The sequence below is a fragment of the Muscardinus avellanarius genome, assembly GCF_963383645.1.
Source record: "Muscardinus avellanarius genome assembly, chromosome: 3".
Classification (NCBI taxonomy): domain Eukaryota; kingdom Metazoa; phylum Chordata; class Mammalia; order Rodentia; family Gliridae; genus Muscardinus; species Muscardinus avellanarius.
The window spans coordinates 150821834-150837843 of record NC_137788.1 but is presented as its reverse complement, the minus strand read 5'-3'; the positions used below and the strand labels follow the sequence as shown (position 1 = coordinate 150837843).

General features: G+C 40.3%; 1 protein-coding gene across 1 annotated transcript in view; it reads left to right on the top strand.

The window, feature by feature from the left end:
- AGBL1 (AGBL carboxypeptidase 1) overlaps positions 1 to 16010 on the top strand; it is a gene marked incomplete at both ends in the record, with an annotated part of 531035 nt that overhangs the window by 158353 nt on the left and 356672 nt on the right. Inside the window, 8 exons of the mRNA XM_080692476.1 lie at positions 399 to 564; positions 885 to 952; positions 6155 to 6271; positions 7264 to 7829; positions 9236 to 9319; positions 9532 to 9618; positions 11738 to 11886; positions 13143 to 13230. Of these exons, the coding sequence (XP_080548602.1) occupies positions 399 to 564; positions 885 to 952; positions 6155 to 6271; positions 7264 to 7829; positions 9236 to 9319; positions 9532 to 9618; positions 11738 to 11886; positions 13143 to 13230 (1325 nt within the window). The remainder of the gene's footprint in view (positions 1 to 398; positions 565 to 884; positions 953 to 6154; positions 6272 to 7263; positions 7830 to 9235; positions 9320 to 9531; positions 9619 to 11737; positions 11887 to 13142; positions 13231 to 16010) is intronic.

Sequence of the window (16010 nt, the reverse complement as noted above, 5' to 3'; positions counted from 1 at the left end):
AGGAATTTTACCTCTGATCTCTACCCTTAGCCTTATTTTATTTTGAAACAGGGTCTCACTAGGTTGCTAAGGGCCTTGCTAAGTTGTTGAGGCTGGCCTTGAACTTGTTCCTCCTGTCTCAGCCTCCCAAGTACTGGGATTACAAGCATGCACCACCACACCTGGCTCCCTTGAAATAACTGTAAATGTAATATGTTTAGACTGAACTCATTCCAGTACCATACAAGCGATCTACATTAAACAGTATTCTACATTAGAGTGTTCAAAGTAGACATTTGACATTAAAGTTGTTTGCTGTCCATTAGGGCTGTGTGTTGTTCATTACCTAAAATCATGTTACAGCAAGAGGTCTGTGCCCTGATGTCAGTGTCTGATATGGTCTGCTTCCCTTTGCTCAGAACTGCCTGGACAACAAGAGCATGGAGCCTGTCATCGCAGTGGCACTTCAGATCCTGAGGCAATGCTACCCTAAGAGTCCACTTCCCTTGGTGACAGCCAGCAGTGCCTACACCTTCCCGCTCCCTGGGAACATCCCCTCTGAGGCTTCACACACTCTACCAGAAGGTAAAATAAGTAGGCAGCTATGGGGTTTAAGACAAGCTTTGCACTTTGGAAATCTGGTGGAGGAATATGTATAAAAGTAGAATCAGTTGTTTCATAGGTCAAGCATGATCATCATAAGTTAATTAGAGGTATCTATGAGAAAAGCAGATCCATCCACCCCCAAGCAAGGTGTCATAGTTAATATTCTCAGTGCCATAATAAAAAAGACTTGACTACAGGTCTCTTATTCATGTGGAGAAGGCGTACCAGCCACCAAAATGAGAGTCCAAATCGAGTAAAAAGAGAAGTTTCATTTATTTCACCTCTTTTTTCCCACCCAGAAGATTTTGAAGATGATGGTGACGAAGAGGGAGACAAGGACTCAGATTCTGAGGATGAGAAACAGCAAGTAGGTACAGTGGCTTTTCTGTGTAATGATTTCCATGCAAAAGAAAACATTCTGTCCCAAGCATACCCAAGGCCAGTAGTAAATTTTAGGGACTTACTTCAATACTGCCGCTCCAGAAATAGTGATGCTCGAAAAATGACAGCTGCAGTTATTGATTTCCCAGTTGTCATCTTTATCTTGGTAGGCTGAGCGCATTGTCTCCTTGTGAAGTCAGAGCTATTGATTATCAAGACACTAATATTCCATTAGAATGAGCCCCTCTATGACTCTCAAAGCTTAGTGGTGACATATTTAATAAGTACACATGAGACCATAGAAAGATTTTTTAGAAAACTTTCTGTTAGATCTCACCTATCTTCATACAGGATGCTTCTCATCTGACTATTCTACACAGGGCTGAGGCCTTGTACAATCCCATTTACATCAGTGAATTGTTCTTACAATCTGGCCAATAACAAAGTGATGGTCCTTATTCCCCATACCATAATCACCTATGTTATAGAACAGAAATCAGCAAACTCTGCGAGTCAGATACTAATTATTTTAGACTGTGATTACCAAACAGTCTTTGTCACAGCACTCAGATTGCTGATGTAGTATAAATATAACTACGGACAATACAGGAATGAGTGGTTATGGCTGTGTTTCAGCAAAAAGGACAGACAGAGCTGGGCATGCCGGTATATGCCTCTCAGTACTGGGAGGTGGAGATAGGACAATAGAAGGTTTGAGGACAGCTTCAGAAACTTAGACCCAAATAAACTCTCAAGTGGGTCTGGGGGTATATGCTTGGAGGTAAAATGCCCCCTCGGTTCAGTCTCCATTACCAAAAACAAACAAACAGACAGACAGACAAACCAACCAGCCAGCCAACCAAACAATCAATCAGCCAACAACCAACCAAACAAACAAACTAAACTCAGACAGTAGGATCTAGTTTGTTGACTGCTTCCCTCCAGTGGGGATTCTAAACCTTGTCAATACAAATATTTTGATAGATCCTTCTAGTTTGTGATTAGTGGGGTTAGGGGGCTTTCCTGTGCAGTGTAAGATGTTCATGGACATTTCTGATCCCTCTGTACCAGATACTAGTAACATCTACCCCTGTGTTTCTCAGCAATAACTAAAGATGCCTCTGAGAATTGCCACACTGGCTCCAAGTTGAGAACCACTGCCTTTAGATAATAATTTGTCTAAGAGTTATAATTCTCTATTATAATTCTCTGTACACGAACCTAAACAAGTCTCTTCAAATTATGGTTCTTTAATTTTGTCATCTGTAGAAGACTCAGAAGTAAATGCTGACCTTTATGGCATTCTCAGAGATAAAACCTGAATTCAAAAACACTCTTCCTCTATCATCCTCCTTTCTTCCCCTGCTGTCTTTTCTCTTCCCTGTCTTCCTCCCTCCCTTCCTTCTTATCTAGAAAGAAGAGTCTATTGAATTCTCTATCATGAGAATCACTTTGCTGATGGTAGTGGCAGACGTTTAGTAACTATCTCTTAGCCACATCTCTGGGCTTAGACTGCTATTGACAGCCTGGTGTTCTCAGGTTTTTGTTGATAAATAGAATCATTTCTGAAGTCATCAGTAGCAAATTGGTTCTTTGCTGAGGCTGGGCAGCGCAGGCCAATGGAGTACGTGCTGAATTATTTGAATAACGCTGGACTGCTGCAGCCATTCATCAATGCCACCTTCCCCTCCCTCTTGTGTGCTCTTTTATAGCTGAGTGTCTGATGCAGTGTCCATCGCCTCTTGTATCTGCTGCAGAAGGACAAGGTGTAGGCCCATGTCTGATTTCACACAACATGGGAGGAAGGGCTTTCAGAGGCTCCCTCATTCCCTGCTCTGCAGAGGATGGTAGAGTATGCGAGGGCCTAGAAACTATCCGTCAAAACCTTCAGGCCATGGCGGGATCAGAAGTCAGTGTGAATATGAGCTGTCGAAAAATGCAGGACCAGGGCTCAAATCTGGGCTGCGGTCAGAGCAGAGGAGCTGCTGCCCCAGCAAGCTAGCTTCTCTTTCACTTTCTGCCAGAGCTGCTGATAAGAAGCCAAGTCTGAATTTCTTTCTATTCACATAACTATCACAGGCCTTTAACCTGTGGCATTCTCATTTGAAAATCTCAGGTAATAATTGGGACCCAACTCTTAGCGAGAATGACTCAAAGGAATTTTCATCTGCAAAGGGTCTTGAGAGTTGAATGATGGGTATTATGGTTTGATTGAAAACTCTCTAGGTCAACATAAGAAAAGAGAAACTCACAAATAGAGATGAGATGTAGGTTATGTGTTTTCTCATACACAAATATTAGGTTTGGACAAACTGAAGAAAGGGGATATACAGGATAGATTTGAGTACTCCTTTCCTTCTACTCTTTTTTTTTCTTCTTTCTCTTTTTAAAAATTTTCTTTCAGATACTTTCTTGAGTATGATTTATATGCAGCATGTTAAGTTCTTGGGGATGGCAATACAATGCAAAAACAAATAAGACATAGTTTCTGTCTTCAAAGAGTTCACATTCTAGTGAACTGGGGGATTTTTCCTACCAAAGTTCAACTCAGCAACTGCAGAAAGGAACTGAAGTGTGTGGCAGGGTAAAGACCATATCCACGAGGCCCAATACACAGAACAGACAGCATCAACTGGTTTGGGGGTGGGGTACAGAATCCTTAATGGTGAAGGTTTGTCTGGGTTGGCATGAGCACACAGTAGCAGATCCAGCCCTAAAGGTAAGAAACAAAAGGGCGGAGGGAAACACAGAGGCCAGCCAAGTGCCAAGAGATACACAGAACAAACTCTAGACCACTGAGGTTCAGAAACAACTTCTGTCACAATTACTACTCTGCATTGTACTGAGAAATTTTCTATTGACAATATGTAATAATGGGCAAGACTATCTTTCCATTAAACTTTATTTACACAATCATCATTAGGCCATAGTTTTCTGACCCTTTGTTCTAGGGCTCTGTGTGTTACCTAGCCACATGTGGCTTGAACTAGGCTGTGGCTCATAGGTTATGTGGTACTTCTCGCTCCAGGCACATCAACTGGAATATGGTCTAACTTTCTGGTGGGGACACTCTTCCCAGTGGCTGGCCAGGTTGAGTTTTTTTGGGGGGTACCTCTCTGGGCCAGGGCTGGGGGAAAACAGGAACTGACAGATAAAAGCAGAAAGGTCACAATCGGCTCTGGAGTTGGGGTCTAGTGTGTATGCACTGTCCTTGAAATTCTCATGAAGTCAAACTCATAGACTATCCTTTTCTTATAATTTTAAATTTGGAGAAAAATTATGTAAGATGGATGGAACATTGCATTTTATTTTCCCTGGATTAGGAATTTAAGCATTTCTCTCCCACACTTATTTGATTTAGGCTTGCAGGACTGCCAGGTTTTTTTTTTTTCTTCTTCTTCTTACCTAACCAATTACACTTCTAAAATACATGGTAGATATCCCCCTACTTTATTAAGATAACTTGATCTAGAATTTGGAAAGATGGAAAGACTGAACTTTTGGATTCATGATGTCTTTTCTCTGTAAAACTTTATAATCTGAAAAATACACAAATATTCAGAAAGAAGTCACTGATAACATTAAATGTTATAGAATTATCTGGAAAAAAAATAACTCGGAGTATTCAACCCATTGATGAAATAACTAATGGTATTTTGTAAGCTTTAAAATGTACAAAAAGAGAGATGGGCGTGGTGGCGCATGCTTGTAGTCCCCAAGCTTGGGAGGCGAAGACAGGAGGATTGCACAGGTTCAAAGCCAGCCGCGCTGGCTCAAGAACCCTGTTTCCAAATAAAAATATAAAAAATAGGTCTGGGAGTGTACCCCGGAGGTAGAAGGGTTTCCAAGAACCCCAGTACCACCAAAAAAAAAAAATGTACAAAAAGAGAAAGTATAAGTAGGACAATTGAAAACGTTCCCTAAGACCTGTAAGGATTGATACAATTTCTCAGCTACCACTTTCAAATTTCCTCTTCTACAATCTTCCTCTTATGTGCTTGTACTTCAGCCACCTTCTTTTCATAAGCAATTTTGAGCTGTTCCTTCTCGTAATTTTTTTGTGAACAATTGGCTCTATTTGTCACTTAGGTCTCAGTTATACCCATGTTATAACCTTTGTGAGGTGTCATCAACACACTCCATCAAAAGAGCTTCCTAGCCGGGCATGGTGGCACATGCTTGTAATCCCCGTGCTTGGGAGGTAGAGACAAGAGAATCGTGCAGGTTCAAAGCCAGCTATGCTGGCTTATGAGACCCTGTTTCTAAATAAAAAAGTATAAAAATAGGTCTGGGAGTGTAGCCCCGAGGTTGAAGGGTTCCATCCCCAGTACACCAAAAAAAAAAAAAAAAAAAAAAGCTTCCTTACCTTAGTCTCAGTAACAGTTACCTCACCCTTGTTCATCATTTCCAGGGTATTTTTTGCTACTGGAAATGGCATTACTCATTTATTTATTGTTTACTTTCCCCCTGATGGTAAATTCCACAGGAACATGGACCTTTGTCTCTTTCATTATTATTGACTCTTCAGGAACTACAAGAATCTTTTATGATAGTAGTTTCTCATTAAACATTTATGAAAAGAGTGAAGGATCCAAACAGCCAAAGTAGATGAATAGGAACAGTAATTACAAGCATGTCAATGATATTGGTGAACTAGATAAAGAATTTCTTTTATACCATGCTTTTTTGTTTAAATGGCTTATCTCATTCTATATAAATTATTACTTATTTTTGATGAGGGCTGATAACCACTGATATAAATGTTGAGAATTGTCTACGTTTTTTTCTAGTTTAAAAATACAACACGGAGCCAGCTGTGGTGGTGCATACCTTTAATCCCAGTATTTGGGAGGCTGAGACAAGATAACTAAAGGTTAAAGTCAGCCTCAGCAATTTGGTGAGAGCTTCAGCAACTTAGCAAGACCCTGTTTCAAAATAAAAATAAAAAGGGCTGGGGTAGAGCTCAGAGGTAGAATGTCCTTGAGTCCAATCTCCAGTATCAAAGAATAAAAACAAATAAAATAAATGCACATTAGTGACTTAAATTATCCACTGCCTAAGATAACATTGTAATCTGAGGGCAAGGAAACTGTACCCTATAATTTTGAAGAGACCTCCTTATCTTATCTCTTTGCCTTACAGCATAGACTTTATGACCATACCTTGTGTTTTGAATCTTCCATTGTAGTATGATGACTTGGAAACTGAGGCAGACAAGCTGGTTTCTAAACCTGGTCTTGATCGGCCAGAAGAGGAACTGATTCACTATGAGGCCATGTGTCTTGAGCTCTCTGAAGGCTTTGAGGTAGGACACAGGCTGTGGTGCTGTTCCTTTGGGATGCATGGTGGGTTCTTTGCAGACCTTGTGAGGCCAAGCCAAACAGAGCATTGGAAAGCATAGTTCATCATGCTTCTGGGAGAGAAAGGGGAAAACAACAGGCTAAGAAAAACTGTAAAAAAGGTGGCCAGGCTAGGATGCATGCAAGCTCAGTCCGACACTCAACACCCAGGACAGAGATGGGACGAAGGTATGCATTACTTTCCGTTGGCTGGTGGGCAAGCTGTTCTCTCCCCATGCACTGAAAAGGGAAGTAAAGATTCTTGATGGTTTATTTGTCAAAGTGGGAAGGTTGACCTAAATGGATTCCTGTAGGTAACCAGCCTGACTCTAGGTTTTCTTTAAATGGGGAGATTAGTGGTGCTTATCCAGGGTTTAGTTGCTACCACTGATGTTGATGCCATCAAGATTTAGACCTGCCTTTTGATCTCTGTTATCTTCTCACAGTTCTTAATGAATCATGAGTGTGGCCACATCAATTGGTGTAGCTTGATGTATGCATTGATATGTTCTGTTTTACTTTGGAAAACAAATAGGGTCAGTGGTAAAAGTTTCAGTGAAGGAAATTTTAGTTCAGTGTAAGAAAGATTTTTTTTTCTTTTTATCATCAGGACTGTCCTCAGGAAAAATAAACACACCAAAAGGCTCTACCTGGGTCAGTGAGGCCCCTGTAAATAAAGTTCAACTCAGCTGAAACTTAGTGGGGACTTTCAGAAGGTGCTCATGCACCGTAGAGAATAGCCTAGACCCACTCAAATCTCCTTGTAACAGGATTTTGTGTTATTCTGCCACTTATTGACTCTCTAAGGTTAGTCTTTCTTTGGCTGACCCCGGACAAAGATTCCTAGTTTGTAGGATTTATGCTTAACTCTGTGCCCAGGGAGAGAAGACAGAAATCAAATTGCATTGTCTACTTGGAAGAAAACACTGACACAGTCTTTTCCACTTTAAACCCGAAGGAACTAGAGTCCAAATTTGGAGATGATTTGAACTCTGAAGACACACAGCATACCAATCATCACCACATTCCAACTGCTGCCGACCCAGAGCAGCACTGCTTAAATAAGGGCCAAAGAGCTTGGGAGCAAGAAAGAGAAGGAAGAGTCCAGGCTTCCCTTCTGAGCATGGTGAAAATGGGGAGGGCCACTGTGCCTCCGTCCTCCAGAAAACGACCCGTGGTGAACATGTACCAGAATGTGCAATTCAATGGTCTTGAACTTGGTATTTCTGGAAATGATAACACTGACATTCAGACTTCCCTGGACATAGAAGCAATCTCTTGCCCAAAGATGAGTGCTTCTTTTTCCAATTCCACCAGGCCTACAGAAAGTGTTGAGGTAATCGATAAGCTTCTGCATACACATGCCAAGCACATCCCTTTCCACGATCCCTTTGTTTATATGGCCAAAGCAGGAAGAACCCGATCTGTGGCGGACTTCAAGATGATGGCATTCCCTGATCTCTGGGGACACTGTCCATCTCCCTCTGTGCAGCCCATGCTGGAACGCCAATGTGGAGTCCAAAGGTAATGGTGCTACTGCCTTGGGAGCTATATTTTTCTCCTCTCATTTTTATAGCTGGAGTGGTTTGTACAGATAGTTCTGCTATTTGCAGGACAGTGACTATTAGGAGCATTTTAAGCCCTTTGGGAAGTTGTTACCAAGCAAACAAGCTTGCCTCCTAACTAGGGTGTTTAAAATCCAAGTATGGGGTAATGATAGGCATGTGTTTTCCTACAAGGAATTCCTTGGGTGATTCTAATATTTTCCCTGGTCTCATACCTATTACAATCCACAAAACAGGGAAAGAGCATCTAGTCTCTCCAGATACTGGAATCCTTCCTAAAAAGAAGGTTTTCATAAAAATTGTTTACTTTGGATCTCTTCTTGTCTACTGCAAATTGGTAACTGATTTCTTGATAACAGAGAGGCAGTGGTATACCTACCCTCCATTGCCCAACCTGGCTTGGTTTGGAGAATAATTTTTCTGCCTTACTGAGGAGGGGATCGAAAAAATCCATTCTCCAAGGCACCAACACTGAGTGATAGATTAGTCCTAGAGTGTAGGAAAGAGGGTTTTACCTTTGGTTCAGCATAGTAAGATTAACACGAAACCCAAGAAAGTCAAATAAAATATATTTGGCCTGAAAAATATGGATAAGCATATATCATCAATGGCACAAAGTATGCAGACCAGAGGTTTCATTAATTTACATTCCATATTATCGGAAATTTTTTCCCTTGCTAGCAGGTCCTAAGACCTGGGCTCTTGGCAATATCTCCGTCTATCTCTTACACATTATCTGTGATGCTTAAGTTCCTGAGAAACTCACATGAGACTGGTCTAGCACAGTTTTGTCCCTGCATAGAACTTTTTCCCTCTCAGTCCAGGGCTTTATGTTCAGTCTGTCCTCACCTTTCTCCAACCCCACCTCAATGAACTGGATTAGAAATACAAAGAGGTAAATTTCCTTCAAGGGCCCCCATCCCCAAACTTCCTTTGTCCTTTCTACTTTAATCTTCTACATGTTGTTGTTTCTCAGAAAGAAGCCTGATCTCAGCCTTCTGGATCAGAGAGAGCCCAAGAAATATAAATGACACAAGAGCCTTGCAAAAGACAAAAGAATGGATGCAGTCAACAGTCTTAATGTCTCCTTAAAAACCACCTCAATGCAAAAGACTCTTATTCATTTAGTTAGAAAAATCAAAGAGCCTTGCTCTAAATGCTCCTAATGAAACCTGTCTTCCACCATGAATCCCCTGACAAAAATCTAACATCTTTTCTCCTTTTATTGCTATTGTTTATTGCAGCATCCTTTGAGCCCAAGATTGGGGCACTATTAAACTCCTCTCTTGTTTTTAAAGTCCTTAGCATCAATAGGATAGAGAATAAGGGGCCAACACTTAAAATGTTTCCAACTTTCCTTTCTAGGATCAAGATATTTGAGGATGTCCAGCGGCTTATCCAGCCAAGCGATGTTATGAATAAAGTTGTCTTCAGCTTAGATGAGCCTTGGTAGGTGGTCTTTTACATCCATGGACTGGGAGATGTGGAGAATTCTGTTAACAGCACCAGGAGAGGAATGTTTCGTGTTATCAGTCCATTCCTTTTCCTGAAAACATCATGTGGTTAAAGATCTATCAGAGAAAGCTTACCTTTTGAGAAATGTCAACCATGTCTAAGAATAGTAATAAGACATGTTCACATGTTTTTTTTTTTTATTATAGGACTGTGCAAGACACTACTTCCAGTTGCTTAAGGTTCTGCTCCAAGTTTGAGTCAGGAAATCTTCGCAAAGCCATCCAAGTGCGTGAGTAAGTGAGGGAGGCTGCAGGGGTGGCTCCTGGCAGCTTGGGAGAGCAGCTTGGGATCATCCTGGCCCTTCTGTGTTCATCAACCTCACATGGGTAGCTTGAAGTCAGCCTTGGTTAGAGTATTTATGCCATGAAAACTGGCAAATATTACACATGAAGGCTTCCACTCAGAGAGTCATTTGTTAAACATTTACCAACACACTAAAAGGGAACTCATTGGCTGATGTCATAGCAAGGCAGACTATGCATTAGAAGCATAAATATGCCTTATGTTCTAAATGAACGGTCCCTATTTGACTTTGAGAGCACTTTGGCTTGGACTTTTATACCTCCATTGATGTTAAGGCTGGTTCTGTTGACATGGAAGGGCACATGATGTTTACCATGTCTACATCTCTCCATGTCTACTGAAAACCCATAGCTGTGTATTTAGGTGGCAACAATGGTGCACCTTCCATCTTTCTTTCTTTCTTTTTTTTTTTTTGCAGGTCTGCGGATGGAACCCAGGGGCATTTGACCTCTGAGCTACACCCCCTGCCCTATTTTTTATTTATTATTATTATTATTATTATTAATTTTAATTTTTATTTTGGTGGTACTGGGGTTCCTGGAAACCCTTCTACTCCCGGGATACACTCCCAGACCTATTTTTATACTTTTTAATTTGGAAACAGGGTCTCTTAAGCCAGCGCAGCTGGCTTTGAACCTGCGGGATCCTCCTGTCTCCGCCTCCCAAGTGCAGGGATTACAAGCGTGAGGCACCACGCCCAGCCTTTAGTCTTTTTTAAAAACAGGGTCTCATTAAGTTATGGAGGGCCTCATTAAGTAGCTGAGGCTGTCCGCAAGCCATGATCCTCCACGATCCAACCCTATTTTTTATTCTTTATTTTGAAACAGGGTCTCAGTGAGTTGCAAAGTGCCTCACTAAGTAGCTTGTGCTGACCATGAACCGTGATCCTCTGTCTCAGTCTCCCAAATGCTGGGATTACAAGCATATGCCACCACACCCAGCTAAGATCAACTTTTTGAGAAAGTGCTGTGGAAATAGTAGATAATTTAAGGTCATAGACTTTCCTGAATTATTCTTATGAGCACTGTTGAATGAGTATGTATTATTCATTGGATCATGAACTGAAAGGTTGGAATGTGGTCCTTATAGCCACAGGGACTCCATCAGTTAGTTCTACTCTGTTCTCATATGTCTTATACTAACTTCTATCATTTCATAAATTACACCATACAATGTCATTTATCAGAGATCCAGAGTGTGAGTATATGCATGAATTGGAGCAAAAGTATTAACCTTTGTAGAAGAGCAATTCAAAAATAATACTGACATAATGGGACAATAATATTTTTGAAAATGAAGCTTCCTGCTAATAAAGTTTAAGTCAAACCTGTCATGAAAATTCTGCTGCTGGAACTCAGAAAATTAATTCCCTTTGGGAAAATAGCAATTGAGATGGGACAGACATGAACCTCCTAGGAAGCTGGAATTGTCCTCTCTCTGGTAATTATCTCTATCTGGTTGCACAGGTACATCCAGACACAAACAAATTCATTAATTTGTACATTTAAGATTTGTGCACATTACTGCATGTTAGTGATATCTCAATTAAATTGAAAAAAAAGCACAGTCCCTGGATTGCTAGTCTAATTCCTTTTTGTTGCTCTGTTGAAGGATTTTTATTCATTATGCTTTTTAAGCTTTACAAACATCACCTTGAGTTTTGACTCTCTTCCTATTATCTATTATCCATATGAGGAAGCTGAAGCCCCAAAGTATAGTAGTGGCACATCCAAATTAGATGTAATGGCATATTCAAAATAGATTGAATTTTCCTGGGATACCTGCATTTTCCTAGCTGAAAAAAAAAAAAAAACTTCACTATAGTTTAACAAGAGACATGCTACAGTTGTGTCAATGATTCTTCTAATACCAAGACCACTCTTCCCCAATCTTCCAAAGTCCAGAGTGTGTCCAATATTGTTAAATAAGGATGATGACTAAAACTTACCAGTCACTTGAGATCTGTAGCCTGGAACTTGAGACACAGAGCTTCTGACTTACCTTAAAGATTTCCCAGGTAACCCTTCTATCTTGCTTCTGACTTGGCAGGTTTGAGTATGATTTGCTGGTCAACGCTGATGTGAACAGCTGCCAGCACCAGCAGTGGTTCTACTTCAAGGTGAGCGGCATGAGGGCTGCCGTGCCCTACCGCTTCAACATCATCAACTGTGAGAAGCCCAACAGCCAGTTCAATTACGGTACGAGCTCTTGGGGGTGAAGGTTTTCTGGATAATACCAGAAACTTCTTGATTGTGTTACTATCAGAAGACCTGAGGGTTTGAAGTTGGACTGACATACTTTGGTTACCATGTGGCAAGGAAGTGGTTACCTCATGGCACAGAGCCACCATAGAGGTGAAGCCAGGAATCCTCACTTTGCCATGCAATGTTAATAGTGCACATATATCCAACTACTTTCTGATTCCACATCCAGGACCTTATACATTCTCGGCAAGTGCTGTACCACTGAGCTACACCCCAGCCCTCTACCTTGAACTTCCTAGGCTAAAAAATACTAATTTGTTTTTCCCCCCTCTGTTTCCTGAGTGTCACAGGAGCAAATGTATTGTCCTATTTGTCATAAGACAGAAAAAACAGCAAAATCTAATTGGATAATACTTGTTTATATTCTCAGAAAACTCTGGAAAAACTTCATTTTCCCTTGATAACTGTGGTCCATTTTGGAGGAGATGTGCAAGAGACAAAGACTGACCCACAGCCCATCTTTACTTTGAACCATTTCTAGGAATTGGGAATTTGAGTGTTATTGCTAGCGTGTATACTAATTTGATAGTTGTCTTTGAATAAGGAATATGTTTTCCCACATATTGCCTTCCAAACCTGGGCTGCTGCCCTACTTTGAACAGACAAAATAGACTCTGGTTTTTGCTGTAGAAAGAGAAAATATGAACCTTGACTCCTGTATTCACTTTGTATGCCTACCATAACAAACTGCCACAAACTTGGTTGGTAAAAACAAGGCTAATTTATTCTCTTCCAGGGCTGGGGGTCAGAAGTCCAAATTGGATTTGCTGGGTTAGAGTTGAGGTGTTTTAACAGGCCTGTGTTCCCTCTGGAAGTTCTAGCAGAGAATCTGTTTCCTTTTATTTGTTTCCCGCTTCTAGAGCTACACGCCTCACATTCCTTCGTGCATGGTCCCTTCCTCTGTCTGCAAAGCCAGCACCATGGCATCTTCAAATCTCTCTGCTTCACGCGTTGCTCCTCTTCTTTGGTTTTGCCTTCCTTTTATAAGGACATCTGTGCACTTAGAGTTCATTAGGATAATCCCCCATTTCAAAGTCCTACGCTTAACCATGTCCTCAAAGCCGCTTTGGCCATATGCAGTTCACGTTCAGTTCCAAGGAGTAAGCATTGGTTATCTTTTAGGGGCCATTATTCAGCCTACTACAGTTCTCTTTCCCTTATGGAGTAAGTTCTGCTTTTATCTTACCCAGGGATGCAGCCAACCCTGTATTCTGTGAAGGAGGCCCTTTTGGGCAGACCCAGCTGGATTCGGACAGGGAACGAAATCTGTTATTACAAGTAAGTTAGAGTGTCAGCTTTCTTTTCTCTGTCTTGCCTTTTCTTCAGCCTCCATATTTGTCTCACTGTACCCTGGAAAATGCCCTGCCCTTCAGAGGTATGAACAAGTTAAATTACACTCACGGTAAACCCCAAGAAATAACTTTTGATTTGCTAAAAATGGTGTCTTCATTTAATGCACATTAAAACTTTTTAACCTTGGTACTAGATATGAGGATCGGTACACAACTAATCTGTGATTAGTGTATCAAGTCTTGCTGCATTCCCCGTTTCTACTGGGCCCGTGAAGAGTCTAAGGTGTTCACGCCCAAGCGTACTCACCTGTGCTTTACTTTCCAAGCACAAGGGAGTGGATATGTGATAGACACACTAAAGGGATTTTCCTTTCATCACAAAAAAGAAAGGAAAAGGCTGCAATATTTATCTTCAATCTTTGATTAGAATGCAGTTTCATCAATAATATACCCTGCAAATTTGGAATGAAATATAGGCTATCCCTATTTTTTTTTTTTTTGGATGAAAGAAATAGAATCTGGAACCATGAATTGCTTGTGTGTGCAATTTCTTCAGATGAAAAATAAAATTCAAATACCTAAGAAAAAAGAAAAATATATAAATTGCCAGGGCAGGTAGAATATACATAATTCTTTTGTGTGTGCTTGTGTGAGTGATGCTAGGAATGGAACCCAGAGACATTTTACTTCTTAGCTACACTCCTTTTTAATTTTTATTTTGAACTAGGGTCTTAGTAAGTTGCTGATGCTGGCCCTGGAGCCTGTGATTCACCTGTCTTAGCCTCCCATGTCCTGGGATTACAGGTATGTGCCACCATGCCTGCCTTGCAATTTATTACTAACTCATTGCTAAGTTTTTATAAAAATTGATAGGTGGGTACTTATTTTCTTGGATAAAATCAATCTTATCTTAAGATTATAAGAGACCCAAAAAAGAAAAGTTCCAAGCAAATACCAAATGAAACAGAAAACAAACCTATTTCCAGATATTCTAGAATTTAGTATTATTAACATTATCAAGAAGAAGGTATGTATACTTAATGTATCTTGGCTTTTTGAAGCTGTGAGGTTGTACTGATAGAGAGGAAAGGTTAAGGATCTTGTTGTGTTGTTAGTAAAGGCAGAAATCACCCTAGAGTTAATAACCGTCTAAAACACACAAAGCTGGACTAAGTCTATGATAAGAGTTTGTAATGTTCCATCCTTGAATTATTAAGCTAGGAATCCAAATAGTATTTTTGTATATTTTTGAGAGGTCATAAAAACACTACAACTGTTCACCTATATGGTAATTACTCTCTGGTCCACTTATCTTAAAACCCTTAGGGCTTTTTTTTTTATGGTTCAAAGAGATTTAGGTTAAACATCACCTCAGTTGTTGACTTCATAATTATAGGAAGTAAAAAATGTGAAAGCCTCATTTTGGATCACTTTGGTGGTGAAGAATAACTTTTACTTTTCTCTGAAAATAGTTATTGTCAAGAAACATGGCAATCAATAAACTTAAAGTCAGCTTGGATCTGGGACTTCGTAAGACATTAGACAAAGATCACATTTTACATCCCCTCTCTGGGGGATACTCCTCTTGAACTTGGGGAAGAAAGAGTAAGCCAGGGGAGCAGGTGTCTGCCAAAAGGAGAAGGAAGAATCCACACGTGCAAAAGCACATCCCTGGCCTAAGGGAAGCCACTGTTAATAGCTTTTAGATTCATTAACAAGACAATTGTTATGTGATTAAAGAGCAGCAGAGAACCCTGATGAAAACCAGGCATGTATAATGCAATTCATTTTCCATATTGCAGCCACGAATACAACAGAGATGAATGGATGAGATTGCCACATTGTAATGTAGTTTGTTTTACAATTAATCACGGCCTTATGTTAACATATTTCCAATAATATGATGTAACAACAGGGCAGATATGTGTAATCTCTACTCACCCGCACATCAGAACACCTCTCCCTATTATAGAATGCCTTTCATTATACAAGTGTTTGTTTGGTGGTACTGGGGATGGAACCCAGGGCCATTTTACCTCTGAGCTAACCCCCAACCCTGTTTTTTATTCTTTATTTTGAAACAGGGTCTCACTGAGTTGCAAAGGGCCTCACTAAGTAGTTGAGGCTGACTGCAAATTGCAATCCTTCTGTCTCAGCCTCCCAAATGCTGGGATTGCAAGCGTGCGCCACCACGCCTGGCCAATGTTTTTCAGCCTATTTACTCATCACAGTCTTTGAGTTGTTCTGCTATAAGTAGATTTCTTTACTTTCTTTCTGCTTTTATATATCAGTCCAGGAGAACTTTACCTCTCTATTTTCTAGTTACGCCTGCCCTTCTAATACAGATTTGTTCATAAACCAATTTTTAAAACAAATGATATGTGCATTCCTATGCTAGTATATCATGCAAGTTAGAAAACATGTGAAAAGTAAAACATTTTAGATGAGGAAAAGATGAAACACAGAGTAATTTTGAAATTATCTAATTAGTGTCTATATCTAGTTAAATTAGTTTTACCCCAATGAGTATTTTAGAGAAAGAACTAGTACTGAGGGTAGAGAGTGGGCCACATCTGTTCTACTTTTTTCTTGATTGTTCATACTTGTGATTTAATATTGCTATCAATTGACAGCTTCTGGACATTAAACCAGGGACATTCTACCTCTAAGTAACACCATAGTCCTTTTTATTTTTTTTATTTTTAAACAGGGTCTCACTAAGTTGCTGAGACTGGTCTTGAACTTGTGTTCCTCCTGTCCCAGCCT